At 45.2% G+C, this 27,561-nt stretch overlaps 4 protein-coding genes across 9 annotated transcripts; 2 read left to right on the top strand and 2 right to left on the bottom strand.

Moving 5' to 3' along the window:
- Positions 1-53: 53 nt before the first annotated feature.
- rad51c (RAD51 paralog C) lies at positions 54-6,913 on the bottom strand. The gene is made up of 4 exons (XM_055012779.1): positions 6,752-6,913; positions 4,327-4,549; positions 773-989; positions 54-697 (listed from the first exon to the last, which is right to left on the bottom strand). The coding sequence occupies exons 1-4, from the start codon at positions 6,867-6,869 to the stop codon at positions 212-214; spliced, it is 1,044 nt and encodes a 347-aa protein (XP_054868754.1). The 5' UTR covers positions 6,870-6,913; the 3' UTR covers positions 54-211.
- Positions 6,914-7,783: 870 nt separating this feature from the next.
- Positions 7,784-10,506, top strand: abt1 (activator of basal transcription 1). 2 transcript variants are annotated; one of them, XM_023280127.3, is made up of 5 exons: positions 7,784-7,859; positions 7,954-8,300; positions 9,446-9,621; positions 9,691-9,876; positions 9,948-10,506. In XM_023280127.3, the coding sequence occupies exons 2-5, from the start codon at positions 8,024-8,026 to the stop codon at positions 10,155-10,157; spliced, it is 849 nt and encodes a 282-aa protein (XP_023135895.1). In that variant the 5' UTR covers positions 7,784-7,859; positions 7,954-8,023; the 3' UTR covers positions 10,158-10,506. The 2 variants fall into 2 exon arrangements, with proteins under 2 accessions (XP_023135895.1, XP_054868755.1); XM_055012780.1 differs by having other exon boundaries at positions 7,803-8,300.
- A 330-nt stretch (positions 10,507-10,836) lies between these two features.
- Positions 10,837-26,897, bottom strand: srpk3 (SRSF protein kinase 3). 5 transcript variants are annotated; one of them, XM_055012772.1, is made up of 17 exons: positions 26,427-26,897; positions 25,567-25,663; positions 21,283-22,754; positions 20,369-20,477; positions 20,187-20,274; positions 20,013-20,100; positions 19,780-19,886; positions 19,236-19,401; positions 17,794-17,831; positions 17,169-17,261; positions 16,173-16,224; positions 15,554-15,733; positions 15,317-15,414; positions 15,116-15,223; positions 13,428-13,497; positions 13,260-13,352; positions 10,837-12,987 (listed from the first exon to the last, which is right to left on the bottom strand). In XM_055012772.1, the coding sequence occupies exons 1-17, from the start codon at positions 26,434-26,436 to the stop codon at positions 12,803-12,805; spliced, it is 3,054 nt and encodes a 1,017-aa protein (XP_054868747.1). In that variant the 5' UTR covers positions 26,437-26,897; the 3' UTR covers positions 10,837-12,802. The 5 variants fall into 5 exon arrangements, with proteins under 5 accessions (XP_054868747.1, XP_054868744.1, XP_054868748.1 ...); XM_055012769.1 differs by having other exon boundaries at positions 15,554-15,763; positions 26,427-26,896; XM_055012773.1 differs by having other exon boundaries at positions 17,806-17,831; positions 26,427-26,896.
- Positions 11,545-12,681, top strand: LOC129349486 (keratin-associated protein 10-11-like). The gene is made up of 2 exons (XM_055012778.1): positions 11,545-12,061; positions 12,104-12,681. The coding sequence occupies exons 1-2, from the start codon at positions 11,548-11,550 to the stop codon at positions 12,679-12,681; spliced, it is 1,092 nt and encodes a 363-aa protein (XP_054868753.1). The 5' UTR covers positions 11,545-11,547.
- Positions 26,898-27,561: the final 664 nt, after the last annotated feature.

The following is a 27,561-nucleotide window of genomic DNA, read 5'->3' as shown; positions in this document are numbered from 1 at the left end:
CTGCATCCACAGCATCATTACCTGATAAACAGACTGAAGGATCTGAAACATTTAGATTTTTTTGTGATAAAACTTTAATATTGATTTCAGTAACAGTAAAACTTTTTCACGTCTTCACTGAGAATTTAAATAAACTTTATTTAAACTGAACACAGTCTGTGTGATGTAAACTCTCAGCTCAGCCTCTAATTGGCAAACAGTCTCTGACCAGTCAGCAGCTGGCAGCTGATTGGTCGACCTGTGTGTGACGCCGTTTGCTCTGCGGCTGCTCTGATTGGTCGGTGTCTCTGAAGCCATCAGCGGTGATCTGGTATTGGACAGTGGCATCCATGTGACCCGGGGATTTAAAGATGGTTACTAGGCGCCGTGGCCCCTCCCAGTGTAGGAGGAGCCTGATGGTGGGGGCATGGCCCCAGTTCTCCCCGAGGGCGGGGACCAGCTGTGATTGGCCGCTTCGCAACCGGGTCGTCATCTTATTGGTGATCACCACGGCGATGTGATGGCTGGTTGCCATGGCAATGAGGCGCTGGGCGAGGCTGTTGAGGAGGCGTGTCCTCTGCGACAGCTCGTCAAACAGCTGCTGGAACGGAGACGCCACGCTGTCAATCACCAGGAGGCGGACCTTGGGCCGCTCTGACAGGAAGTCAGGCAGCAGGTGGAGCTCAGCCAGCAGCTCCTCGTAGTCACGGCAACGCACCTGAGGGCCGGACAGGCAATCAGAACCGCACTATGCACAGTGACATCACTGCAGAACAACAAGCCGTGTCGTTACCATGTAGATGTTAGACAGGATGGTCTCCACGGTGAAGGTCTCCATGGCGACGCGCTGCTCCTCGTCTTCAGCCAATAAGGAGCAGTGTCTGACGGCGGCGGCGGCCATGTCAACGACCCTCTGGAGCAGGAAGCTGCCCTCCGTGTCCACGTAGATCACATGACCCTCCACCCCGCCGAAGCACTGAGGAACCTGGACGTCCACTGCCAGCTGCAGGCTGATCAGGAACCAATGACATTATTGATCCGGAATAACACTATGAGGTCATGAGTAACCCCGCCCCCTGTCAGTGTATCTGTGTGGATATAAATAAATACACTAGCAGTCTTTAGTCTGCAGCCACCTTCTCATTTCCTGGTTTTATCTTCAGGACTATTTCCATCGTAGATTCTCACTGAAGGCATCAAACTATGAATGAACACATCTGGAATTATGGAGGAAACAAAAACATGGGAAGTAAGTCAGAACATGTTATATATTTTAGATTCTTGTGAAACTCTGGATGATCTTCAGGAGGTAGAACCTGAAATGGTTCCATTTCACAGGTGTTCCTTGTCAAGGTTCATTAGTGGAACTTCTTCCTTCTTAATGGGGTTGGAACCATCAGAAGTCAGGTTGGTCCACAGCTGACAGCCCTATTGGACAACTGTTAGAATCCAGATTATGGAAGAACCAATCAGCTGAGAGAACCAACAGTCCATCATTGCTCTAAGAACTGAAGGTCAGTCAGTCCAGAAAACTGAAAAAACTTTTAATGTATCCTCAAGGAACTATCTAGGAACTACCCAGGAACCATCTAGGAACCGACCAGGAACCATCTAGGAACTACCCAGGAACCATCTAGGAATCTACCAGGAACCATCTAGGGACCTACCCAGGAACCTACCAGGAACCATCTAGGAACTTCCCAGGAACCTACCAGGAACCATCTAGGAACTACCCAGGAACCTACCAGGAACCATCTAGGAACCACCCAGGAACCATCTAGGAACTACCCAGGAACCTACCAGGAACCATCTATGAACTTCCCAGGAACCTACCACGAACCATCTAGGAACTACCCAGGAACCTAACAGGAACCATCTAGGAACCTACCAGGAACCATCTAGGAACTACCCAGGAACCATCTAGGAACTACCCAGGAACCTACCAGGAACCATCTAGGAACTTCCCAGGAACCTACCACGAACCATCTAGGAACTACCCAGGAACCTAACAGGAACCATCTAGGAACCTACCAGGAACCATCTAGGAACTACCCAGGAACCTACCAGGAACCATCTAGGAACTACCCAGGAACCTACCAGGAACCATCTAGGAACTACCCAGGAACCATCTAGGAACTACCCAGGAACCTACCAGGAACCATCTAGGAACTACCCAGGAACCTATCAGGACTCTGAATGTATCGCCTAGTTCAGTCTCTAAAACCATCCAGCTCTACGACCAAACTGTCTCCATGAGGACCTCCCCAGGAAAGGAAGACCAAGAGTCTCCTCTGCTGCTGAGGAGAAGTTCATCTGAGTCTCCAGCCTCAGAAATGTCCAGTTACCAGCAGCTCAGATTAGAGCCCAGATAAATTCCACCCAGAGTTCTAGTAGCAGACACATCTCTACATCAGCTGTTCAGAGGAGACTGAACCAATCAGGCCTTTATGGTCCAATAGCTGCTCAGAAACCACTACTAAGGAAAAGCAACCAGTAGCAGAGATTAGTCTGGACCCAGAAACACCAGGAATGGACATTAGACCAGTGGAGATCTGGGCTTTGGTCTGATGAGTCCAAATGTGAGATCTTTGGTTCCACCCACTGTGTCTTTGTGAGACCAGAAAAGGTGATGGATGGTCTCTACATGCATGGTTCCCACCATGAAGCATGGAGGAGGAGGTATGATGGTCACTGTTGGGGATTTATTCCAAACTGAAGGAACCCTGAACCAGCATGACTACCACAGCATCCTGCGTGTTAGTGTAGTGTGTGTGTGTGTTACTGTAGTGTATGTGTGTCCTACTGTAGTGTGTGTGTTACTGTAGCGCGTGTGTGTTACTGTAGTGTGTGTGTGTCTTACTGTAGTGTGTGTGTTACTGTAGCGCGTGTGTGTTACTGTAGTGTGTGTGTGTGTCTTACTGTAGTGTGTGTGTTACTGTAGCGCATGTGTGTTACTGTAGTGTGTGTGTGTCTTACTGTAGTGTGTGTGTTACTGTAGCGCGTGTGTGTGTTATTGTAGTGTGTGTGTGTGTGTGTGTTACTGTAGTGTGTGTGTGTTACTGTAGTAGGTGTGTGTGTTACTGTAGCGCGTGTGTGTGTTATTGTAGTGTGTGTGTGTGTGTGTTACTGTAGTGTGTGTTAGTGTAGTGTGTGTGTTAGTGTAGCGCATGTGTTACTGTAGTGTGTGCGTGTGTGTGTGTTACTGTAGTGTGTGTGTGTGTTACTGTAGTGTGTGTTAGTGTAGTGTGTGTGTGTTACTGTAGTGTGTGTGTTAGTGTAGTGTGTGTGTTATTGTAGTGTGTGTGTGTGTGTTACTGTAGTGTGTGTGTGTGTTACTGTATTGTGTGTTAGTGTAGTGTGTTTGTTTGTGTTACCATAGTGTGTATGTGTTACTGTAGCGCGCTTGTGTGTGTGTGTGTGTGTTACTGTAGTGTGTTAGTGTAGTGTGTGTGTTAGTGTAGCGCATGTGTTACTGTAGTGTGTGCGTGTTAGTGTAGTGTGTGTGTTAGTGTAGTGTGTGTGTTAGTGTAGTGTGTGTGTGTGTTACTGTAGTGTGTGTGTTAGTGTAGTGTGTGTGTTACTATAGTGTGTGTGTTAGTGTAGTGTGTGTGTGTGTGTGTGTTAGTGTAGTGTGTGTGTGTTACTGTAGTGTGTGTGTTAGTGTAGTGTGTGTGTGTGTGTGTGTGTGTTAGTGTAGTGTGTGTGTGCTAGTGTAGTGTGTGTGTGTGTTACTGTAGTGTGTGTGTTAGTGTAGTGTGTGGGTGTGTGTGTGTGTGTTAGTGTAGTGTGTGTGTGTGTGTTTGTGTGTGTGTTAGTGTAGTGTGTGGGTGTGTGTGTGTGTGTGTGTGTTACTGTATTGTGTGTTAGTGTAGTGTGTTTGTTTGTGTTACCATAGTGTGTATGTGTTACTGTAGCGCGCTTGTGTGTGTGTGTGTGTGTTACTGTAGTGTGTTAGTGTAGTGTGTGTGTTAGTGTAGCGCATGTGTTACTGTAGTGTGTGCGTGTTAGTGTAGTGTGTGTGTTACTATAGTGTGTGTGTTAGTGTAGTGTGTGTGTGTGTGTGTGTGTGTGTTAGTGTAGTGTGTGTGTGTTACTGTAGTGTGTGTGTTAGTGTAGTGTGTGTGTGTGTGTGTGTGTTAGTGTAGTGTGTGTGTGCTAGTGTAGTGTGTGTGTGTGTTACTGTAGTGTGTGTGTTAGTGTAGTGTGTGGGTGTGTGTGTGTGTTAGTGTAGTGTGTGTGTGCTAGTGTAGTGTGTGTGTGTTACTGTAGTGTGTGTGTTAGTGTAGTGTGTGGGTGTGTGTGTGTGTGTGTGTGTGTGTGTGTGTTAGTGTAGTGTGTGTGTCGTACCACAGCTGTGTTTTTCCTACTCCAGGTGCTCCACAGAGCTCCGTGGTTTTCCCAACAGGTATTCCTCCTCTCAGCGCTTTATCCAGGTGAGAGCAAAATGTCACAATGCTCTTTATCTCCGCCTCCTTCTGCAGCAGCTCCAGTGCAGTGACTCCGCCCCCTGCTGCGTCCGTCCTCGCTGCCTGCAGCACCTGCAGCGCCTCCTGCTGCGACAAGCCGGCCTCTGCAAGCAGACAGCAGCCGGGTCAGTCTGACATCACAGACCAGGTGTTGTTAGTCTGACATCACAGACCAGGTGTTGTCAGTCTGACATCACAGACCAGGTGTTGTCAGTCTGACATCACAGACCAGGTGTTGTCAGTCTGACATCACAGACCAGGTGTTGTCAGTCTGACATCACAGACCAGGTGTTGTCAGTCTGACATCACAGACCAGGTGTTGTCAGTCTGACATCACAGACCAGGTGTTGTCAGTCTGACATCACAGACCAGGTGATGTTAGACTGACATCAGACCAACAGACCAATAGAAAAACAGGCAACATCACATCTCCGCCTTTACACAGAATTATTCAGCTACTTCAAAATTTGTTCTAAATGACATCAAAATGACTCAGTATTGTTCAAAATAACATGTAAATCATCCAAAATGTCTTAAAAACTGTTAAAAATAACAAAAAAAGTCCAAAATTCCTTAAAAACTTCTTTAAATTATATAAAATGACCAAAATGTGTCCAGAAGTACTGAAATTTTGTCAGTCAGCATTTGTTCAAAATCAGACGACAATCTGCCCAAAAAGAAATGAGTTTTTACTTTGCTTGTTCCGACGAAACACAGATAAATTTTTCTTCAGCTTTAAATAGAATGAATCCAAATTATTGGAAAATGAGTTAAAAAACTTGTTCCAAATGACACAAAAAACTGTCCAGGTCTTGAAATATGTCTAAAATTAGTCCGTATTTTCAAAATGTCATTTAAACTGTCCAAAATTACTTGGAAAATGTTGAATACATCAAAAACTGTTCAAAATGACTGAAAAACTTCTCCAGAATTAGACAATAATTACCCAAATTTAGTCAAAATCAGTCAAAATTAGTCCTCGTAGACTCAACATTCATTAAAATCGTACAAAAATCATCCAAAATGAAAGAAAATCATCCAGAATCATTTTTTTATTTTTGCTCTAATAATTCTGATAATTCTGCATCTTTTTCTGATTATTTCACATCATTCTGAGCCAGTTTTATGTCTTTATGAGGTAATTTCCTGTTTCTGTGATGATCTGGTGTCAGCTTTACATGCATCCAGGTGAGAATCAGGATGACATGAAAACTGTCCAAAATGACTCAAAAATGATCCATAGAGAAAATGAGTCCAGAATGACATGAAATTTGTCCTAAATGACTCTAAAATGATCCCAAAGACACAAAAATGATCCAAACTAACGAGAAAAGATCCAAGTTGACATAAGACTAGTTGAAAATGACGAGAAAAATGTCCAAAATGAGTCAGAATTTACCCAAAATTACTCAAAAATGATCCAAACTGACTGAAGATTTGCAGACCGACACAAAATTAGTCCACAATACTTAGAAAATGATAGAAAATGATTCAAAATTTGTGCAAAACGACCCAAAAATGACCTAAAATTACAAGAAATTTGTTGTAAATGAAATGAAAATGGACCTAAACTGCTTGAAAATGATCCAGTTTCTGAGTCAACAGTTGAATAAAGTTATAGAATGAAATGGTTCTGATCAGAAACCAGATTCAGTGTTTAGACTGAGACACCTGGATGGATGTAAAACTGATCTGGAGTCAGTTTTTATCAGAACTCAGATGTTTCTCCTCCTTAAATGGCATGATTCTATCTGCTGGACTGATGAAGTTCTAAAAAAAAAAGTCCATTAAAAAGTGATAAATCTGGACCCACCTCTGTGGACCTCAAGGACCTGGAATGTTCTAAGTGAGACTAAACTAAAGACTGGAGGCAGGAAAGGAGAACGTCCATTGGAGAAAGTTCTATAGTAGACCTACCGACAACTGGAGAAAGTTCTAGAGTAGACCTATGGACAACTGTCCAGTTGTCTCTAGGGGACTTGAAGGACCTGGAACTCTGGAAATATTCACAGTCTGAAGGTAGAACTCTGATCATTAAATGTTCTTCTACTCAGTCCAGATGTGACCTACATCCAGATGTTTGCATTTCCACTAAGAGAATAAAAGTTTGATTGAAAGATTTTAAAACGACTTCTTTAACCGGAAGTGAATTTTAAGCAGACTTCAGATTAAACCTTTAAAGCAGTTTTCTGTCTGCAGCTCCTAAGTTAAACCAGATGTTGAGTCTGAGCTGCTGGTAGAACCAGAGGGAGCAGCGGGGCTAGCTCGGAGCTGTATCCGGGCTGCGGGTGTCTGAGGTCGGCTACCTGCGCTGAGCTCCGCCGGCTGGAGGTGCAGCAGGTCGGCGGTGAACTGGAAACGAGCGCTGACCAGTTTGAGCTTCACGCTGGAGCTCAGACACAGACTGGTCACCGGTCTGTGCATCTTCGGGACATGACAGGTCTCCCAGCATGCACCTCACCGGGGAAGGGGCTGGACTTTCAAAGTAAGAGCTCACATTATTCTGTTCCGCTGTGGATCAATTAAAGATGATTTTATTTTATCTTTAAAACTGAGTCTTTCTTTTTGTTTGTCTTCAGGTGTTTATTATAAATTAGAATCATTAATAAATTCTAATTTAACACAGTAAAACTCATCAAACTGCCTTTTAGGATGAATTCTTGCGTATATCTTTCATTATTCTCACTTTATTTCACTTCACAGCTACTCAATCACAAAGATCCTCTTATTGTCTCATAGGAACGATTTTTAAAAATCATTATTATGATTTTATTTCTTTTACTGATTCTGTGGGTTAGCCCTAACCCTCTTCTGTCGTTTAAAACATGAACACATGTTGATGTCTTCATATGTCTGCATCCAGAAACAGAGGCGTTGAGGTTCTGCTGGTTCTCAGGTTCTAATGATTCACCACTCGGTTCAGATCTGTAGAAAACATTTCAAAATTCAAACTTTACCAACAACAACCTCAAACATTCAGATGAAACTCTGACTCCAGAATTATAAACTTACAAAATGAAGATGATTTAAAAAAAACAGAAAACTAACAATCCAAAGTTCCTGAAGGGAAGATTTAATAATCATTCATTACTTCCAGGACTCTTCCTCCTGTCCTCTTCTACTTTTATTTTTATCACAGTTTTTATTTTCATCCTAATGTGTTGCTTTTATATCTTTTCTATTAATTGCTGCTTTTAAACTTCTATTTTCTCTCTTCTAATAATCTGCAGTAAATTCTGAGTTTTATTTCTGTCCTGACTGATCAGATTTTCATTCTAGATCTGAACTCAGGAAATAAAATGTTTCCTGTCCAAATGTTTTATTCTGAAGGCATCACCGGAAGCTGCGTGACGTCATTCACACGCGACGGTTTCGTCCACGTGAGGAGTTGCGGCTGAGTTTGTTTCTAAAAAGGTGAGATTTGAGCTAAAATTTACCGGATCTTTTCTTCAGGTGATGAGTGACGTCATTTACGGTGATTTACCGGAACTCGTTTAACCGGAAACAGCTGATCTCGGATCTGCGAGGAGCTTCTAGCTGAGCTCAGAGTCCTGATTCCCCAGAAATATCCTGAACAGATGGAGAGGAGAGAGGAGATGAAGGAGGCACACTTGGAAGGAGACAGGACAGGTAAGGATGAGGAAGAGGAGCAGACAGGTGGCGGTGATGAAGATGAGGAGCAGACAGGTGGCGGTGATGAAGATGCTGCTGGGATGAAGAGGAAGAGTGCAGACAGGAAGTGTGTTCCAGGTGTCCTCTACCTGGGTCACATCCCTCCCAGGCTCCGCCCCAAACACCTGAGGAACCTGCTGTCAGTTTATGGAGAGATCGGACGGATATTCCTGCAGCCAGAAGGTACAAATACTGCAAAAAGTACGCACAGATAGTACAGATACTGCAGATAGTACACACAGATACTGCAGATAGTACACAGCAGTGAGTACTGTCCTGTGTAATATCACTGAAATGTCTGATAGTAATCAGATTACTTCTAACAGAGTATTTCCTCTGATCAATAATCAGAAACTAATCTTTTATAAAGTCCATATTTAAAGTTCAGGCTCCAAAGGGAGTCCAGCTGTGATTCCAGGCAGTCTAGAAGGAGTCATAATACCACTAATCAGGTCTAGAAGGAGTCATAGTACCACTAATCAGGTCTAGAAGGAGTCATAATACCACTAATCAGGTCTAGAAGGAGTCATAATACCACTAATCAGGTCTAGAAGGAGTCATAGTACCACTAATCAGGTCTAGAAGGAGTCATAATACCACTAATCAGGTCTAGAAGGAGTCATAATACCACTAATCAGGTCTAGAAGGAGTCATAGTACCACTAATCAGGTCTAGAAGGAGTCATAGTACCACTAATCAGGAGGTCTAGAAGGAGTCATAGTACCACTAATCGGGAGGTCTAGAAGGAGTCATAGCACCTCTAATCAGGAGGTCTAGAAGGAGTCATAGCACCTCTAATCAGGAGGTCTAGAAGGAGTCATAGTACCACTAATCAGGAGGTCTAGAAGGAGTCATAGCACCTCTAATCAGGAGGTCTAGAAGGAGTCATAGTTCCACTAATCAGGAGGTCTAGAAGGAGTCATAGCACCTCTAATCAGGAGGTCTAGAAGGAGTCATAGTACCACTAATCGGGAGGTCTAGAAGGGGTCATAGCACCTCTAATCAGGAGGTCTAGAAGGAGTCATAGCACCTCTAATCAGGAGGTCTAGGAGGAGTCATAGTACCACTGATCAGGAGTCCAGATGTTTGGTGAGAACCTGACCAGAACTACCACAGTTAATGATTGGTCCTGACAGTGATGACATCAGACTTTACATTGATGACATTTGTAGAAGCACCATGAATACTCTACTGTTCAACTGGAAAGTAATCTGATTAGTCTAAGATGATGCAATTTAGAGTACTTTAGGTGATGTTGCTCAGGTGTGTACTTTAATACTGTAAATACTGCAGTATTCGGAGGTGTCTGGTGGTTTGTTGGCCCTCAGACAGCCAGGTGAGGAGGAGCAAGAAGAAGGCGGGGCTGAGCAGGTGTGACTTCACTGAAGGGTGGGTGGAGTTCCGAGACAAACGAGTAGCAAAGCGAGTAGCGGCGTCCCTCCACAACACGCCCATGGGAACCAAGAAACGCCAGCGCTTCTCCTCAGACCTGTGGTGCATCAAGGTAGGTCTGAGCTCTGCTGCTGTCTGCTGCTTCACCTGAACCCGCCTCCAACAGCACACCTGTGTTCAGTACCTGCACAGGTTCCAGTGGACTCACCTGAGCGAGCAGCTGGCCTACGAGCAGACGGTGCTGCAGCAGAGGCTCCGCACCGAAGTGTCCCAGGCCAAGAAAGAAACCAACTTCTACCTGAACAACGTGGAGAAGAGCGCTCACCTGGACAAGCTGAAGAAGAAGCGGCAGAGGGACGGGGAACAGGTGAGCTCTACGGGCCACGCCCACTCGACACCTGCTCAGGTACAACTGTCTAACTTCTTTTGTCCCGTCAGGTGGAGGAGAAGACGTGGGACTTCACCCAGCGGCAAACGGAGGAGGAGATCCAGAAGAGGAGGAAGAAGAAGAAGAAGGAGGAGGACTTGGTTACCCAGAAGCACCTGGACAAGGCCCGCCTCATCCAGCAGAAGAGCCAATCAAACGCCTCACTGCTGGCCAAGATCTTCAACTCCAGCCAATCAGAGCGGCAGCAGGGAGGCACCTGATTGGCTGTTTACTGTTTTCAGAGACACTTTATGATAAACTGATGCTGACACACCTCAGCAGCCAACCACAGGCCAGCTACAGCTGAGGGGGCGGAGCCAAGGCCTCCAGGATGTTTAATAAAGAAACATTCTGTGAACATCTGCAGCTGAACTGTAGTTCCACTTCTAGCTCTGGTTCCTGAAGTCTTTCATCCAGCAGATCTCCATCGTTCCTCAGAGGTTCCTGGAGTCTGAACTGTTCTCAGTTTGGACTTTTAACCGTTTAAATGTTTTAACATTCAACTTTATTTAGCTTTTCTTCCTTGATGTATTTTATCTGGAATATAATAAAGTTCAATCTATCTTGAAAGATGTGAATCAGTTTACTGTCAGAGGAAACTAACCAGGAGATGTCCACGTCAGGAAGCTGCAATCAGAACTTCAGCTGTTTATGAAAAAGTTCCTCAGATGATGACTGCAGTGAGTTTAGTTCCTGTCAGTCTCCAGGTTCCTCTCTGAGCATCAGCAGCTCCACCACTCGTCTGATAGTCAGGTCAAACTTCTCACCAACAGAAGAAAACTGAGACAAATGATCAGATAGTTCTCTGATCAGCTAATCAGTGAACCAGTGAACAGAAGACGGCTCAGATGAAGGATCAATAACTAATAAATCACATTAATAATCAAGTCTGACATCAGCTCAGAAACCAGCGATCAGTTGTCTTTATTTTCACAGAACAACAGTCCACACAGACGCATGTAGAAAAACCTTTTACATCACTGTGATGTCACTGACAGGGAGGAGGGGGCGGGGTCAGGGCTGTTTCAAGGCACTGTTTATTATATGAACATAGAAAGAGGTGAGAGCAGGAAGCCGAGGACGACTCAAGTTCAGCTACACATATAAATACTGTCGTCAATAAAGTCAGTAAGCTCTTCATCAGTAATACCTCCAATAATGCCATCATCAATAATAACTCCATCAATAATACTGTCGTCAGTAATGCAGTGACAGGAAGCTATAGTGTGCTTTTTCTAATAAAACTCATGTTCATCGCGGAGGTTCAGGAGTCTCCGATCAATAATCAATCATTAATCGTCTCTCAGGAGCAGCAGGAGGCGACAGACAGGCAGAAAATAAAAACTAACAGAAGACCATTGAAAAATAAGAACAAAAAATGTGATTCTGCAGGAGGGAAACTAAACTCCAGCTGTAGCATGTAGCGTGTTGCGAACGACATTGAGACAGAATCCAAACATGTTTTTTTAAACTCTAAATCATTTTCAACAGAAGCTTTTAACTGAAGGTATTACAGAAGGTTTGACATGTAACTGGTTCAGAGTGTGTTCAGGTTGAACATACAACATATAAAAATGCTACAGGCTCCTGGGCCAATCACACATCAGATCAATGAGTCTGATCAGAAACATCAGGGATCTTACTGGACCTGAGGAACACCCGAGGAACCCGCACTGTCTAGCAGGGTTAACCTATCAGGGCTTTGTTTATGTTCAGTTACAATGGAGATCTATCTGTGCAGCATCGGTTACCATGGAGATCTACCTGTGCAGCATTGGTTACCATGGAGATGCAGCAGGTATAAACTCTGACTTTAGACTCAATAATCTGAACATCAGATGTGAAAACAGCAGATCGAAAAACAGAACATGGAGCTGCCAAGTGTGTGTGTCCAGGTGTCTGTGTCCAGGTGTGTCTGTCCAAGTGTGTGTCCAGGTGTCTCCGTCCAGGTGTGTCTGTCCAAGTGTGTGTGTCCAGGTGTCTCCGTCCAGGTGTCTGTGTCCAGGTGTGTGTGTCCAGGTGTCTCCGTCCAGGTGTCTGTGTCCAGGTGTGTGTGTCCAGGTGTCTCCGTCCAGGTGTGTCCAGGTGTGTGTCCAAGTGTCTCCGTCCAGGTGTGTGTGTCCAGGTGTGTCTGTCCAAGTGTGTGTGTCCAGGTGTCTCTGTCCAGGTGTGTGTCCAGGTGTCTCCGTCCAGGTGTCTCCGTCCAGGTGTCTCCGTCCAGGTGTCTGTGTCCAGGTGTCTCTGTCCAGGTGTGTGTGTGTCCAGGTGTCTCTGTCCAGGTGTGTGTGTCCAGGTGTCTCCGTCCAGGTGTCTGTGTCCAGGTGTCTGTCCAGGTGTCTCCGTCCGGGTGTGTGTGTCCAGGTGTCTCTGTCCAGGTGTCTGTCCAGGTGTCTCTGTCCAGGTGTGTGTGTCCAGGTGTGTGTCCAGGTGTCTCTGTCCAGGTGTGTGTCCAGGTGTCTCCGTCCAGGTGTCTGTCCAGGTGTCTCCGTCCGGGTGTGTGTGTCCAGGTGTCTCTGTCCAGGTGTGTGTGTCCGGGTGTCTCTGTCCAGGTGTGTGTCCAGGTGTCTCCGTCCAGGTGTGTGTGTCCAAATGTCTCTGTCTGGGTGTGTGTCCAGGTGTCTCTGTCCAGGTGTGTGTGTCCAGGTGTCTCTGTCCAGGTGTGTGTGTGTCCAGGTGTGCTTCTACCTACCCGTTAGTCCTAGGCAACCTGTTGCTAACATGCTACCTGTGGAGCTACAAAGCTGACATCAGATCAGTTTGGATTCAGGGTTCAGGTGATCAGCTGATGGACCACCCATCCAGTCTGGTGTTGAACGTATCAGTGGAGGTGATAGTTTCCCTCCTCCATGGGTCAGACAGGAAGTGTCTAAGAGTGCAGCCATGCATGCTGCAGACACTGCGCTGCTGTCGCCCTGCGTTCAGGCTGCAGGTCCAACATGGTCAGCAGGAAGTCACTGAACTGAGCCGCCTGGTCCAGAGGCCACTCGTACTTCTCCAACAGAACCTCGAACAAACCCCACGGCTTCAGGCTGGAGATGTGACGCAGCTCACCTGGACAGGTGAGACAGAGACAGGTGAGACAGAAAGTACACTAACCCATCATCATCACACTCTGTTAGGAAGTCTGAAGGTACAGAACTGGAAGAAGGAATACAACTCCCAGGATGCATTTCATTCAAACAGCCAATCAACAGGCAGGCAGACAGACAGACAGACAGGCAGGCAGGCAGGCAGGCAGACAGACAGACAGGCAGACAGACAGGCAGGCAGGCAGGCAGACAGACAGACAGAGAGAGACAGACAGATAGGTACACCTGTCTCACCTCTCCTGTTGAAGTACTCTCTGGAGTACCTTCCAGACAGAGCGAAAGGCAGAGGAATGGGTCCGAGCAGCTCGATGATGTGAGCGATGTGATCTGAACACAGAGAAAGTACACACTGAAGTCCTGCACAGTACTCCGATACTCAGCGTAGTATTACTGCAGTAGTACCTTCGTCTCTGGTGTAGTCTTCTCCTGAATGAGGTTCAAACAGATAATCTCCTGTCGCCAGCTCAAAGGCCTGAAACAGTGACATCATCAGTTACACCTGAACACACCTGAGGACACCTAAGGACACCTCCCACCTGAACTGTAAACGACATACTGTAGTATCACTGAGTAGATCTGTAGTTTATCACTGTAAGTTATGGAGTAACTTCTGTGTTCCAGAGCTGCTGTTTCACTCTCAGCTTAGCTTAGCTTAGCTTAGCTTAGCTTAGCTTAGCTTAGCTTAGCTTAGCTTAGCTTAGCTTAGCTTAGCTTAGGAGACTACAGGTGAGAACAGGTGACTACAGATGACTACAAGTGGCGTTTCTCTACCACAGGGATGAGAATGACAAATGGAAAAAAACTCTGAAAATGCCCCCCCCCCCCCCCCCCCGGGCACGGAAAATTTTTAGAAAATTCACTTAGAAATGGCATTCTCTCGTGACTTTTAACAGTGAATATATAAGGCAATCAACACCCAAAATCCATTAATTTCTTCAATGAATTTCACCTATTTTTTAAAAAAACAATATCCCAATTTGGTGGGCTACCAAGGGGATACTTGATCATTATCATTTATGGTACATTCAATTTTTGAGTTTCATGCCTTTCAAGGAATCTGTTCATTTAAATGCAACATATTTATACCGTGTTCATTTTAATTCTAATACAACATATTAATACCCCAATATTTTGTTGTTCAAAGGAATGGCACAGTTTATTTAAGAATTAAAAGAACTGAAATATACACAAAGAATCAAGTACCTTACCACAAATATGTTGTGAGCTGCTTTATCCACAGTGGTCAAAAATGTAATAAAATAAAAGTCCATCTGTGTTTCATTGAAAACAGTTCTTGATGCCGTTAGACTTGTCTATTTCCCTGGCACGATCCTCCTCCTTACGATACTAAACTTTCGCCATGCTGGCAAAAGAGGTTTTTTAGGTAACCAAAACAACCATAGATCTATACGTATCCACGCACCAGAAATGATCAAAACTCAACAATAACGTGTGCTTGCATATCCGCGAAATTTAACATGTGGAAGGAAACAATCAGATGAAACTGGCGCCAAATTGCTGCCGAAAATAGGCGGATGTTGTCATTAACATAAATAGCGAGTGATGTTTACAGATAGCAATGCCGATTTCCGTTCTCACAGCTGTATCTGATTTTGCAATGCGCGTTGCCGAAAGATGTCGGCGGCGGGATGGTCATCATGGCGGGCGGCCATCACAAGCCTCGGCTCGCGACGCGTCGGCCGGCCGGCCACTTGCCTACCCCTACCCCCCTACAATTTTCTCAACGGATTTACACGATTCACAAAAACTATACTTTCGGCGGCAAAAAACTCAGAATTCCGCGGATCCGCGGAAAATTCTCATCCCTGCTACCAGCTGAGAACCTGCAGAGGAAGGAGGATTCTAACAGACGAACATCCTCAGCTGATCTGTGACCTCATCTGTACCTGACTGTTTCAGTCCCACCTGGTGGAGGTTCTAAGGTAGCTGGACAGGTGACCTGAATCTGAGCTGTTTGGATGGAAAACTGAAAAACATCTGAGAGAAGAAGTGAAGCTGTGACTGAACCAGCAGCTCTGGACAGAATGTCCCCAGGTACACATTGATGACATCATCTACAGGTGTTCTACCATGCAGGCGGTGCTCCAGATGTCGGCCGGCGGTCCGTATTCTGCTCCGATCAGAACTTCCAGCGCCCGGTACTGTCGGGTCTGGATGTCCTCTGTGAAGTGTTTGTGCTGCAGAGACAGAGTCAGGAGGCGTCTGATTGGTAAACAGAGCACAGAGGAGGCGTCTGATTGGTTGGATGTGAAGGTGAACAGAGCACTCACCACCCAGCAGGCGTTTCCCAGATCAGCGATCTTCACTCGCAGCCGTTCGGCGTTCTGAGGATCCAGAGGACTGAGGACGAAGTCTGAGGCGCTGAACACTGCAGATACAACGACAGCTCTGATTGGTCGCTGACACACCTGGTGGTCACATGGTGTGTGTGTCTGTTTGTGTGTGTGTATATGTGGTGTGTGTTACTGTGTGTGTGCTACTGTGTGTTACTGTGTGTGTGTTCTGACCGTCTCGTCCACTCGAGCATCCAGACTGAGCAGAAAGTGCAGACTCAGACGTCGCTGACATCACAGAGCTGGAGAACCCTGATAGGCCGGAGGCGGGGCTGGAGAACCGTCCGGGGGCGTGGCCATTACACTTGTCCTCCAACCAGGAGCTGCTGGACTCAGGGCTGGCTTTGCTATTGGCTGTGGAGCAGGAAGTGTTGCCATTGACAACTAGAGAGATGAGAACATAGAAACACCTCCGTAATTATACTGCACCTGCATAGTATTTATACTGCAATTCTACAGTATAAATACTGCAGTTACATAGTATTTATACTGCAGAGTTACAAAGTATTCATGTAGTAGTATGACTAGTATTTATCATCTCCACTGTGGTCGTCCTGGTTCACACCATCACAGTCTAAAGTGAAGTACTCTGCTGGTAGAAGTAATCTGATTACTGTGAAGGGATACCGCTGACATTAGATATTTCAGTGGTAATACACAGTACTCTGTTCTGTACTGCAGTATTTGTTGAGAATTAATTTAACGTCAACTTTCAGATGATTTAATAAACAACAGTCACATTAACACAATACGTACTCGGTGTGTACTCAGTGTGTACTCTGTGTGTACTTACAGGTATTGTCTGTATCTTCAGGTTGCTGCAGTTCGTCCTCCTCCTCCATCCTCTGAAGGGAAACACAAACACTGTTTCATTACTGCAGTACTGACAATAGTACTTTTCAGCATTCCTGCATATTACTGTTATCAGTATCTGGACTGCAGTATTACATTTGTATTCCTGCAGTATTTCAGTAATATTCCTGTAGTAATATTGTAGTATTCCTGTAGTAATATTGTAGTATTGCTGTGGGATTTCTGCAGTATTCCTGTAGAACTCCAGGAGTGATACTGTAGTATTCCTGTAGCAATATTGTAGTATTATTGAAGGATTCTTGTAGTATTCCTGTAAGATTCTTGTAGTATTAATGTAGTAATATTGTAGTATTCATATAGTATTACTGTAGTATTAATGTAGTAATACGGTAGTATTCCTGTAGTAATATTATAGCATTCCTATAGGATTACTGTAGTATTCCTGCAGTAATACTGTAGTATTCCTGTAGCATTAATGTAGTAATACTGTAGTATTCCTGTAGTAATATTGTACTATTCCCATAGTAATATTGTAGCAATACTCTAGTATTCATGTAGTATTACTGCAGTAATATTGTAGTATTCCTATAGTATTCTTGTAGTATTACTGTAGTAATACTGCAGTATTACTACAGTAGCACTGTAGTATTCCTGTAGTAATATTGTAGTATTCCCATAGTAATACTGTAGTAATACTGTTGTATTAATGTAGTAATATTGTAGTACTACTGTAGTATTCCTATAGTAATATTGTAGTATTCCCATAGTAATACTGTAGTAATACTGTTGTATTAATGTAGTAATATTGTAGTACTACTGTGGTCTTCCTATAGTAATATTGTAGTATTCCCATAGTAATACTGTATTAATACTGTTGTATTAATGTAGTAATATTGTAGTACTACTGTAGTATTCCTATAGTAATATTGTAGTATTCCCATAGTAATACTGTAGTAATATTGTAGCATTACTGCACCTGTATATCCATCAGTCTCTCCTCCAACAGTTTCTGTTGACGTTTCGCTTTTCTCTTCAACTTCTTCTTCTTGTTTTTTGACAATTTTCCAACCTACACACACACGCGCGCACACACACACGTGCACACGCACACGCACACACACAGAAGCAGAGACAACACTCATTTGAGACTCAAAGATGATAATAATAATAATAATAATAATAAAAGTTGTTCATGTGCTCACAAACACACTCTGTGTTACTGACACCACACACACTAATTATTGGTTGTGATATCTGTTTATTAGTAATCAATAATGTGCTGCTTCGGCTCCGCCCACAGCACCATCTGATTGGTTACACTCACTAATGTTAAAACAGAGAACAGAAGGTTTTATGTTGCAGGTTGTGTTACTTAGATTTTAATTTTTACTGCTAATATATACGAGTTCCAAACACCAGTTACTGAGCTCCTTCATCACTAATAATCAATATCTAACAATCAGAAAGCCGATTGGTCAACCCCTCTGGGAAGTACAGCTCAAGTATCCAATCAGCTCGCAGCGTTTCACGGCCCTCACTATGACAACTGCAGAACCACACCTGGAGGGCAGCAACCAATCAGGACACAGCAGGCAGCATACCTGGACACTTACCTGGAGATCCCTGGGAGCCGTGCTAACTAGAGAGAGAGACAGGAGAGAGAGAGAGACAGGAGAGACAGAGAGACAGGTGGGAAACAGGAAAACACAGTGAGGAAAGACAGACGACAGACAGACAGACAGGAGAAAGAGAGCAGTTAGACCAGTTTATAAAGAGAGAGAGAGACAGCTGAGGGAGCAGACAGACAGACAGACAGACAGACAGACAGACATGCAGCTGTCTGTCCTCAGAGTGGAAACCACAGCTCCCAGTTACAGTAACATACAATAACTGGTTTCACCTGAAGCTTCTGGTTCTGTCTCAGATCTACTGATGTTAGTTTGTGGACATGAATCTAAAATGTATCCCTCACAGTAATCAGATTACTTCTAACAGAGTATTTCCTCTGATCAATAATTAGAAACTAATCTTTTATAAAGTCCATATTTAAAGTTCAGGCTCCAAAGGGAGTCCAGCTGTGATTCCAGTCAGTCCAACTGATGAACGTGGTTCTAAATGAGCTGAGAACAGCAGAACGTTCTCAGTCCTGGACCTATGGACTGGGTCTATCTATGTCTGCATCATGGCTCCAGATGGAAAAGAACTGAACAGAGGAAGAGAAACATCTGACTGAGAGACTCGACAAAGATGGAAAAGATCCAGGAAGATCAGTGAGCAACTAAAAACCAGTGAAGCACAGAGTCAGCAGTAATCAGGAGGTCTAGAAGGAGTCATAGTACCACTAATCAGGAGGTCTAGAAGGAGTCATAGTACCACTAATCAGGAGGTATAGAAGGAGTCATAGTACCACTAATCAGGAGGTCTAGAAGGAGTCATAGTTCCACTAATCAGGAGGTATAGAAGGAGTCATAGTACCACTAATCAGGAGGTCTAGAAGGAGTCATAGCACCACTAATCAGGAGGTATAGAAGGAGTCATAGTACCACTAATCAGGAGGTCTAGAAGGAGGCATAGTTCCACTAATCAGGAGGTATAGAAGGAGTCATAGTACCACTAATCAGGAGGTATAGAAGGAGTCACAGTACCACTAATCAGGAGGTATAGAAGGAGTCATAGCACCACTAATCAGGGGTTTTAGAACAGCTTAGATGGAGTCTAGATGTTTGGTGAGAACCTGACCAGGACTACCACAGTGAATGATTGGTCCTGTTATCACAATAAAGCTAAACAGGTAGTTTTTTAAATTTGACATCAGAGCAATACTCTACTGTTCTACTTAGAAGTAATCTGATTACTGTAAGATGATAAAGTTAAGAATCTTTTACTATTTGAATCAAATTACTTTCAGTCATGTTATAGGTATTTCTGACAGGAAAAGACTTCTGAACAATCTTCATCACTACATTCATTTGAAACTTCAAAAATGTGAAACTGGTAAACAGACAAACAGCATTTTCTGACCAGTCACACGGCGGCTCCTCACCTGATGACCCAGAAGGGGGCGGGGCTCCGGCTCTCTGCCAGTTGGTGGCTTCAGCTGCCAATCTTCTGATGTAAACCTCATCAGCGTCCAACAGGATGTTCTCTGGTTTGATGTCGGTGTGGATGATCTTACATTTGGTGTGGAGGTAGTCTAGTCCCTGCAGCACCTGCAAGAACACGGCCGAGTCCGAGTCACCAAGTCAGAATCATCGAGTCCCTGCAGGTCAGCGAGTCAGTGCGTTTACACTATGTTTACAGTGTTTAGTGTTTATAGTGCATTTACAGTGCTTACAGAGTGTTTATAGTGTTTACAGTGTTTACAGTGCATTTACAGTGTTTACAGTGTCTACAGTGTTTGCAGTGTGTACAGTGCGCTTACAGTGCATTTAGTGTGTACAGTGTGCTTACAGTGTTTACAGTGTGTACAGTGCGCTTACAGTGTTTACAGTGTGTACAGTGCACTTACAGTGCCTTTACAGTGTTTACAATGCACTTACAGTGTTTACAGTGTGTACAGTGCATTTATAGTTTTTACAGTGCATTACCTGTCTGATGATGGTCTTCACACACACCAGAGGAAGCCCCATATAGTTTGACTTGATGATCCACTTTAACAGCTGATGACCCAAAACCTCCAGAACCATGCAAACATCTGGAAGATGCTGAGGAAACTACTGACACAGGTGGACAGACAGGTAGACAGACATGTACACAGGCAGGTGGACAGACAGGTAGACAGGCAGGTAGACAGGCAGGTAGACAGACAGGTGAAGGATACGCACTCCATTGACTCCTGAGATTTTGAAGTCGTCAATAAGTTGGACGATGGTTTCCCTGTAGGGGTCAGAGGGGTCGCTGTCTCTCACCTGGACAGACAGACAGACAGGTCACCTGAGCTCACCTGAGCTCACCTGAGTTGTGGTCGTACAGGTGAGGAGAATAAAACACTCACACATCGCAGCAGTTTAATCTCGTCCAGCGCCGTCTCGGTGTAATGAGGAGCGCTCTTCACCACCTTCAGCGCCACGAAACGCTTCTTCCTGAACACAAACACATTCACATCACGTGACACCAGAGTCATGCTGCCGTGTCTTTTCCTATATTTACATGTGGTAAATGTCATGCGTGTCGTACTGCAGGTCCCAGCAGAGCCACACGGTGGAGAAGTGTCCCCAGCCCAGCTTCCTGACCACGTGGTACCTCCCGTTGAACAGGTCGCCAATCTTCACCGGGTAGTAACCGCCTGCAACAGACAACAAACGTAATCGATTAGGGACGGTAATGATTAACCATTAATCAATTCATTAACTGATCACAAATATATGAACTTATCAGACAGCAGACGAAGGATATGAAAAGGCTCCTTAATCACATGAGCCTATTGGTTGAAGGAACATTGTCCCTGTAAACTCTGCCGTTAAATATAGAATGCTTGGCTGGAACCCATTAACTTTAAATCCATGAAAGTCTTTGTCATGGTGCCCATTGCTGCTAAACTCATCCAGGTCCTGGTGATCGTGGGAGCTTCAGTAGAAACCAGATGGACTTCTCTGGAAGACGTTTCAAGAAACGTCTTCCAGAGAAGTCTGTCTGGTTTCTCCTGAAGCTCCTATGACTAAAAGGTGGTGTAGGAAGAGCATTCTCACATCAGCTCAGGTTGGAGGTCATTAATCTCATCAGAAGTCTTTGTCATGTGCCCGTTGCTAGCTAAACTCCCACAAAGCTCTCTGCTTTAACATGAACTGTAGTCTGAGTGACGCCTCCTCTGGTCTGCAACAACCAGGAACTGCAGCTGATCTATGATACTTAAAGTGTGTATTATCTAAAATATGTTTTAAAACACACTGACTCTATGCGTCTGATACTAAGAAATTAACTCGGATTGGATCGGGCCCATATAAACTTGATCATCTTGATTGGTGACTGTTATAGATCAAAACAGTCCAGTTTACTCCAGGAGCTGAGAGCTATTCATCCCTCAGGACTGATCATTGGCTAGAAGTACTGATGATCAATAAGCTCATCAAACATTCCTCTGATGGACCGACCTTTGCAGTAGTCTGACGGGTCCTCCTGCTCCTCGTCATCGGAGCCCAGCAGCTGAGCAGGAGGCGGGGTGAACTCAGCGGGGGGCGGGCTCAGTGGTGTATGGGGCGTGGTCAATTGTTGGGTGGCTGATGACATCACAGGAGGCAGACCAATGGGAGGGCCCAGAGGGTCGAGGGATCGCAGGAAAGAGGCAGGAGAGGTGCAGAGGGGGGAGTAGAGGTGGGAAGAAGTAAAGGTCACTGAGGTCAGCAGGAAGGGGTCTGGGTAGGCAGGGCTTAACGGAGGGGTGGGAGGAGCTTTGGACAATACTGATGTCGAGTCCGAGGCATTGTGGGTAACGCTGTGAGGTGAGGCTGGAGGTGATTTGACAAGAGTCCTATGAGGCGATCTGAAAGAATTCTGGGTAATTATTTGGCTAACAGTTGGTGGTGAGTGACGGCAACTGTGGGTGGGGCTTAGTGTTATGGTAGGAGGTGATTGGCTGAAGAACAGTGAGGTTTGGAGGGTGTTGTCAGGAGGAGGCGGAGCTACAGGAGGGTTTATTGTATCTGCAGCGGGTGGTGTGTGATGGGGGAATGGTGACGGGGTTCTTGGGGCAATCTGAGGGGGCAACGGGGTAGGTTCGATGTGTGACGGGGTTCTGGGGGCAACCTGAGGGGGCAACAGGGTAGGTTCGATGGGTGATGGGGTGGTTTCACTGGGGTCATCTGGACGTGTTGGTGGGGTTCCTGGTGAGGGGCTGGTTTCGAGAGTGCTCTGGGGCAGATGGGCAGTCTGGGGGTAACTCTGTGGAGATGCTGAGGGCAGCTGGGGGTAACTCTGTGGAGGTGTTTGGGGCAACTGGGGGTAACTCTGTGGAGGTGTTTGGGGCAGTTGGGGGTCATTCTGTGGAGGTGTTTGGGGCAACTGGGGGTAACTCTGTGGAGGTGTTTGGGGCAGTTGGGGGTCATTCTGTGGAGGTGTTTGGGGCAGTTGGGGGTAACTCTGTGGAGGTGTTTGGGGCAGCTGGGGGCAACTCTGTGGAGGTGTTTGGGGCAGTTGGGGGTAACTCTGTGGAGGTGTTTGGGGCAGCTGGGGGTAACTCTGTGGAGGTGTTTGGGGCAGTTGGGGGTAACTCTGTGGAGGTGTTGGGGGCAGCTGGGGGTAACTCTGTGGAGGTGTTTGGGGCAGTTGGGGGTAACTCTGTGGAGGTGTTTGGGGCAGTTGGGGGTAATTCTGTTGAGGTGTTTGGGGCAGTTGGGGGTAACTCTGTGGAGGTGTTTGGGGCAGCTGGGGGTAACTCTGTGGAGGTGTTTGGGGCAGTTGGGGGTAACTCTGTGGAGGTGTTGGGGGCAGTTGGGGGTAACTCTGTGGAGGTGTTGGGGGCAGCTGGGGGTAACTCTGTGGAGGTGTTGGGGGCAGTTGGGGGTAACTGTGTGGAGGCAGGCTGTCATCAACGTTCAAACTCTGGAGGTCACAGATGTCATCAGGCCTGAAACAATAACAAAGACAGAACGTGAAGCTTCAAATCAGCAAAATTCCTCAACAGTTCTACTACAAACAGGTGTAAATGCAATGGGTTCCATGGATCCAGAACAGAACCAGATCTGGATCAGGTGTGAGACACATTATCAGAGCTAGAACAGTTTATCTTCCTGAACATTCATACAGTTCTTTATGGGATCCAACCTGCGTCTCTGTTAACTCCACCTGCTCACATTGGAACACCAATAGAACACCACTGGAGCACCACTGGAATACCACTAGAACACCACTGGAACACCACTAGAACACCACTAGAACTCCAGTAGAACTCCAGTAGAACTCCACTGGAACTAGGGCTGCAACTAACGATGAATCGTCTGAGCACGATACGTCATCAAAAGCGGAAGTGAGCATGCAATGACGTATCGTGCTCAGACGATTCATCGATTCTTCATTAGTTGCAGCCCTAACTGGAACAGCACTGGAGCACCACTGGAACACCACTGGAATGTCACTAGAACTCCACTGGAACACCACTGTAATACCACTGGAATGTCACTAGAACTCCACTAGAACACCATTGGAACACCGCTGGAACACCACTGGAACACCACTGTAATACCACTGGAATGTCACTAGAACTCCACTAGAACACCATTGGAACACCGCTGGAACACCACTGGCGCACCACTGGAACACCACTGGAATGTCACTAGAACTCCACTGGAATGTCACTGTAATACCACTGGAATACCACTGGAATACCACTAGAACTCCATTAGAACACCATTGGAACACCACTGGAACACCACTGACAATAAAGGTTTTTCAAACCACCAGGTGGGACGTCAGGGTCACACTGAATAACATGTAAACAAACCAAACTGAGATCCAAACAGATCCTCAACTCTGTGGACTGAGGTCACTGTGATCACACACACTGCTGCATGAAACACACAACATGGATCATATCACACACACACACACACTGACAACACACACACTGACAACACACACACTTCAATCTATTTTGGTGTTCAGGCAAACCTCAACAATGTCTATGACTCAGAGATGTCATGGAGAGCAGCTGTGAATGTGAATGTGAGTGTGTGTGTGTGTGTGTGTGTGTGTGTGTGTGTGTGTGTGTGTGTGTTGTGGGATCATGGTTCAGGCTCTGCTTCTATTCTTGGACTGAGTCTCAGTGGGTCTATTCCTGTCAGCAGAAACTGTGTGACTCGTTGAGTCCATCAGAAATCAGCTGATCACCTACAGTAAACACAATCTGATTCAGCAAACTGCTTCTTCTGTCGGTCTGTTGCTGCAGAGGAACCCAGAGGAAACCAGAGAAACCCTGAGGAACCCTGAGGAACCCCGAGGAACCCTGAGAGAGAACACGGAGATATCTTCTGTCAGGGGGACTCAGTTAGAATGATGGAAACCAGAGAAGAATAAAAGTCGAATTTTTCTGATTTCTTATTGTACAAAGATTACAAAACACTGCCTGCAGTTCACCTGAAGTGAGTGTCAACATTGGTCAGAGCAGAACCCACACAGAACCAGCTAAATGGTCGGTTCAAGTGGATTTAAATAAGACACTGAAGTGGTTCGAATGGAACACCAGGATGATCTGTTCACATCCTGATCGTTTTTCCTGTTTTAAAGCCAGCAGCAGGTTCTGGGCTTCAGAAGGTCCAACGGTTCTCTGCTTTAGTTCCACTTAGTAAAGGAGTGAAGAACAAACTGATTGGTTGTAATGTGTGAATATGAGACTGGTTCTACCTTCATACTGTAAATATTTCCGGAGTTCCAGGTCCTTGAAGTCCATAGAAGAGAACGTCCCCTGGAGAAAATTGTAGAGTAGACCTACCGACAACTGTCCAGTTGTCAGTAGATCTACTCTAGAACTTTATTCAGTTGTCGGTAGGTCTACTCTAGAACTTCCTCCAGTTGTCAGGTCTACTCTAGAACTTTCTCCAGTTGTCAGGTCTACTCTAGAACTTTCTCCAGTTGTTGGTAGGTCTACTCTAGAACTTTCTCCAGTCGTCGGTAGGTCTAATCTAGAACTTTCTCCAGTTGTCAGTAGGTCTACTCTAGAACTTTCTCCAGTTGTCAGTAGGTCTACTCTAGAACTTTCTCCAGTTGTCATTAGGTCTACTCTAGAACTTTCTCCAGGAGACATTCTCCTTTCTTGGTTCCTTCCTTGGTTCTTTAAGTTCAGTCGCACTTAGAACATTCAGAACTGAAGACTTCCAGGTTCTTGAAGTCCAAAAGAGGAGAACATCCCTTGTAGAAAGTTCTAGAGGATACCTACCAACAACTGTCCAGTTGTTGTGTAACTCTGTATGTTTTTCTTATATGTGTAGGACAATAGATGGCAATTAGCCTTGAGCTAAATCCGGTTTATTTACTCCAACCTGGTGTAAACTAATGAGATTGTACGTTCATAATATGTGCTGTCCGTCCCAATAAATTAAGAAATGAAATTAACTGGTCTGAATAAGAAACTAAAAGATTATCTGGGCTCTGAAGGTGGTTTGATGCCGCCAATTTCTTAAAAGACAGAAGTATTCTAATGAAATCCTGATTCATAGTTTAATTCATGTTCTACATGAATACAGTGACAGAAACAGACAGAGTGAGAGAGTGACTCACTGGGAAAGACACACACACACACACACACACGCGCGCACACACACGCGCGCACACACACGCGCACACACACGCACACACACACGCACACACTAAATATAGCCTGAGGGTCTGAGTGTGTTACTGTGTGTTATTGTGTCGGTGTGTGTTGGTATCTGCTGGGTTCTTACCGGTTCTCGTCTGCTCGGACCCTCCGGTGCTTCTTGCCTCTCCGCCGGTGTTTCTTTCCGGAGGCAGCAGAGTTTCCATGTCCAGAACCGACTGCTGCTGAGGAACATCATCTGTGTTAACCAGGTTCAATCATTCACCAAATTCCATTTAAAAAAGGTGCAAGTTTATGAGGAAGCTGCTATCCAGACCTGAGGGTTAATATATAACATCTAACTAATGATGTAAACATGTTATTTAGCTGTTCTATTATTAATATACATAACAATATATATATTATATAGTCTATCTAACTAATGATGGTGGAACAGCTGACCGAAGGAACATCAGTCATTTATTCTACTACAGAACCAAACCAGCTGTCATTAATAAAACATTCATAACTCCTCCTTTTCATCCTCCTCCACTCCACCCTGTTAAATCTCAGACTGACACCTGTTGACAGGTACCGGTCTCCGCCCTCCAGTTCGGCCAGAACACACACACGAGGCTCTGAGGTTCTGACTATTAAACCGAATTTTCCTCATGCAGTTCTGGCGCAGGGAGGATGCAGTAATTCAGAAGTAAAGTTCAGATTTAAGTTGATCAGAAGTCAGATGGAAGTTCAGTCATGCGCCGATTTAATCAGCAGAGTTTAGTTTTCACAAGGAAACTGCGGTTCGGTTCCTGCTCGTAGAACCGGACTGCTGAGGAGGCGGAACTGATTAAATATGAGATCTTTTAAATGGAGTCTGGCAGAGATGTTTAGCTGAACCTCCGTGTGTGTCACAGCCTGGTACCGTTAGCTACTGCTAGCCTTCTTAGCAAGTCCAGCTGTGGCTTCACGGCACCGGGTCACCGAACCGGAACATGGCTGGCTCACCTATCAACATGTCGGCTCCCGGTCCTCCTACCGAACCGGGTTGAAGCGTCTCTCCCGGCCCGGTTAGCAGAGCTCTACCGGTTATGTAGCCTTCTGTATCCGCCGGAGCTTCACCAGAACCAACCGCTGAACGCCGGAGACAGTCCGGCTGGAGGAGGTTCCGAGGATCCAGACAGTGACTCGGGTCAGCGCGTGGCACCGTTAGCTCCGTTAGCACCGTCAGTACCGTTAGCTGCGTTAGCCCGTTAGCTCCGTTAACAGCTGACGGGCTGCTGTCAGTTAGCTGTTAGCTGCTAACTCCAGCGGCTCTACCTTCAGGGTCCGGCCCGGCTCTGTGCCGTGTCAGTATAAAGTCAGTCCGGTTGTGTACCAGGTCAGCACCGGCTATAGCGGGTGCACGCGGTCATTGAGTGTCTCGGTCCGTTCATGGACTCAACAGCTGCTGACACTGGACACCGGCTTGTGCGCATGCGTAGTGACCGGCCACACTGAGACGAGCTAAACTGGGAACAGATGAATAACAATGCTAATAATAATAATAATAATAATAATAATAATAATAATAATAATAATAATAATAATAATAATAATAATAATAATAATAATAATAATAATAATAATAATAATAATAATAATAATACATTATGATAGCGATTTAGGCCTGCACAGCGGATCAGTGGTTAGCACCGTCACCTTGCAACTTGAAGATTCCCGGTTCATGTCCCGGCCTTCCTGGAATCTTCCTGCATGGAGTCTCCATGTTCTCCTGTACATGTGTGGGTTTTCTCCAGGTTCTCCAGCTTCCTCCCACAGTCCAGAAACATGCTGAGGTTAACTGGTGATTCTAAATTGTCTGTAGGTGTGAATGTGAGTGTGATTGTCTCTATGTGTAGTCCTGTGATAGACTGTTACCTGTCCAGGTGGATGGATCATAGTGATTTACAAAATACATTTGAACTGAAAAGAAATGAAATTCAAACTGACTGAGGCTGGGGAGCTAATGATAGAGTTTTAATTCTAAATTAATTAAAAACTTAAGTATGATGAACATGTACATTTTAAACAAAATAGAGAAAAATTTAATTAAATTCACTCTGACCAGTCTGGCTGAGGAACTAAACTGGGGCAGAGAATA

The sequence above is a fragment of the Amphiprion ocellaris genome, chromosome 8 (assembly GCF_022539595.1).
Source record: "Amphiprion ocellaris isolate individual 3 ecotype Okinawa chromosome 8, ASM2253959v1, whole genome shotgun sequence".
Lineage (NCBI taxonomy): Eukaryota > Metazoa > Chordata > Actinopteri > Pomacentridae > Amphiprion > Amphiprion ocellaris.
This window is presented reverse-complemented; position numbering and strand designations above follow the sequence as displayed.

Excerpts from the sequence above, each read along its gene's own strand:
- rad51c (XM_055012779.1), bottom strand. The coding sequence starts at position 6,869 with ATGCACAGACCGGTGACCAGTCTGTGTCTGAGCTCCAGCGTGAAGCTC. Across the intron at positions 4,550-6,751 it reads GCCGGCGGAGCTCAGCGCAG|AGGCCGGCTTGTCGCAGCAG; the intron begins GTAGCCGACCTC and ends GTCTGCTTGCAG. Across the intron at positions 698-772 it reads TCCTGTCTAACATCTACATG|GTGCGTTGCCGTGACTACGA; the intron begins GTAACGACACGG and ends TCCGGCCCTCAG.
- abt1 (XM_023280127.3), top strand. The coding sequence starts at position 8,024 with ATGGAGAGGAGAGAGGAGATGAAGGAGGCACACTTGGAAGGAGACAGG. Across the intron at positions 8,301-9,445 it reads GATATTCCTGCAGCCAGAAG|ACAGCCAGGTGAGGAGGAGC; the intron begins GTACAAATACTG and ends GTTGGCCCTCAG. Across the intron at positions 9,877-9,947 it reads GGCAGAGGGACGGGGAACAG|GTGGAGGAGAAGACGTGGGA; the intron begins GTGAGCTCTACG and ends TTGTCCCGTCAG.
- LOC129349486 (XM_055012778.1), top strand. The coding sequence starts at position 11,548 with ATGAGTCTGATCAGAAACATCAGGGATCTTACTGGACCTGAGGAACAC. Across the intron at positions 12,062-12,103 it reads GTCCAGGTGTGTGTGTCCAG|GTGTGTGTCCAGGTGTCTCC; the intron begins GTGTGTCTGTCC and ends GTCTCTGTCCAG.
- srpk3 (XM_055012769.1), bottom strand. Across the intron at positions 20,101-20,186 it reads AGATTAAACTGCTGCGATGT|GTGAGAGACAGCGACCCCTC; the intron begins GTGAGTGTTTTA and ends CTGTCTGTCCAG. Across the intron at positions 19,402-19,779 it reads TGAAGACCATCATCAGACAG|GTGCTGCAGGGACTAGACTA; the intron begins GTAATGCACTGT and ends GTGTTCTTGCAG.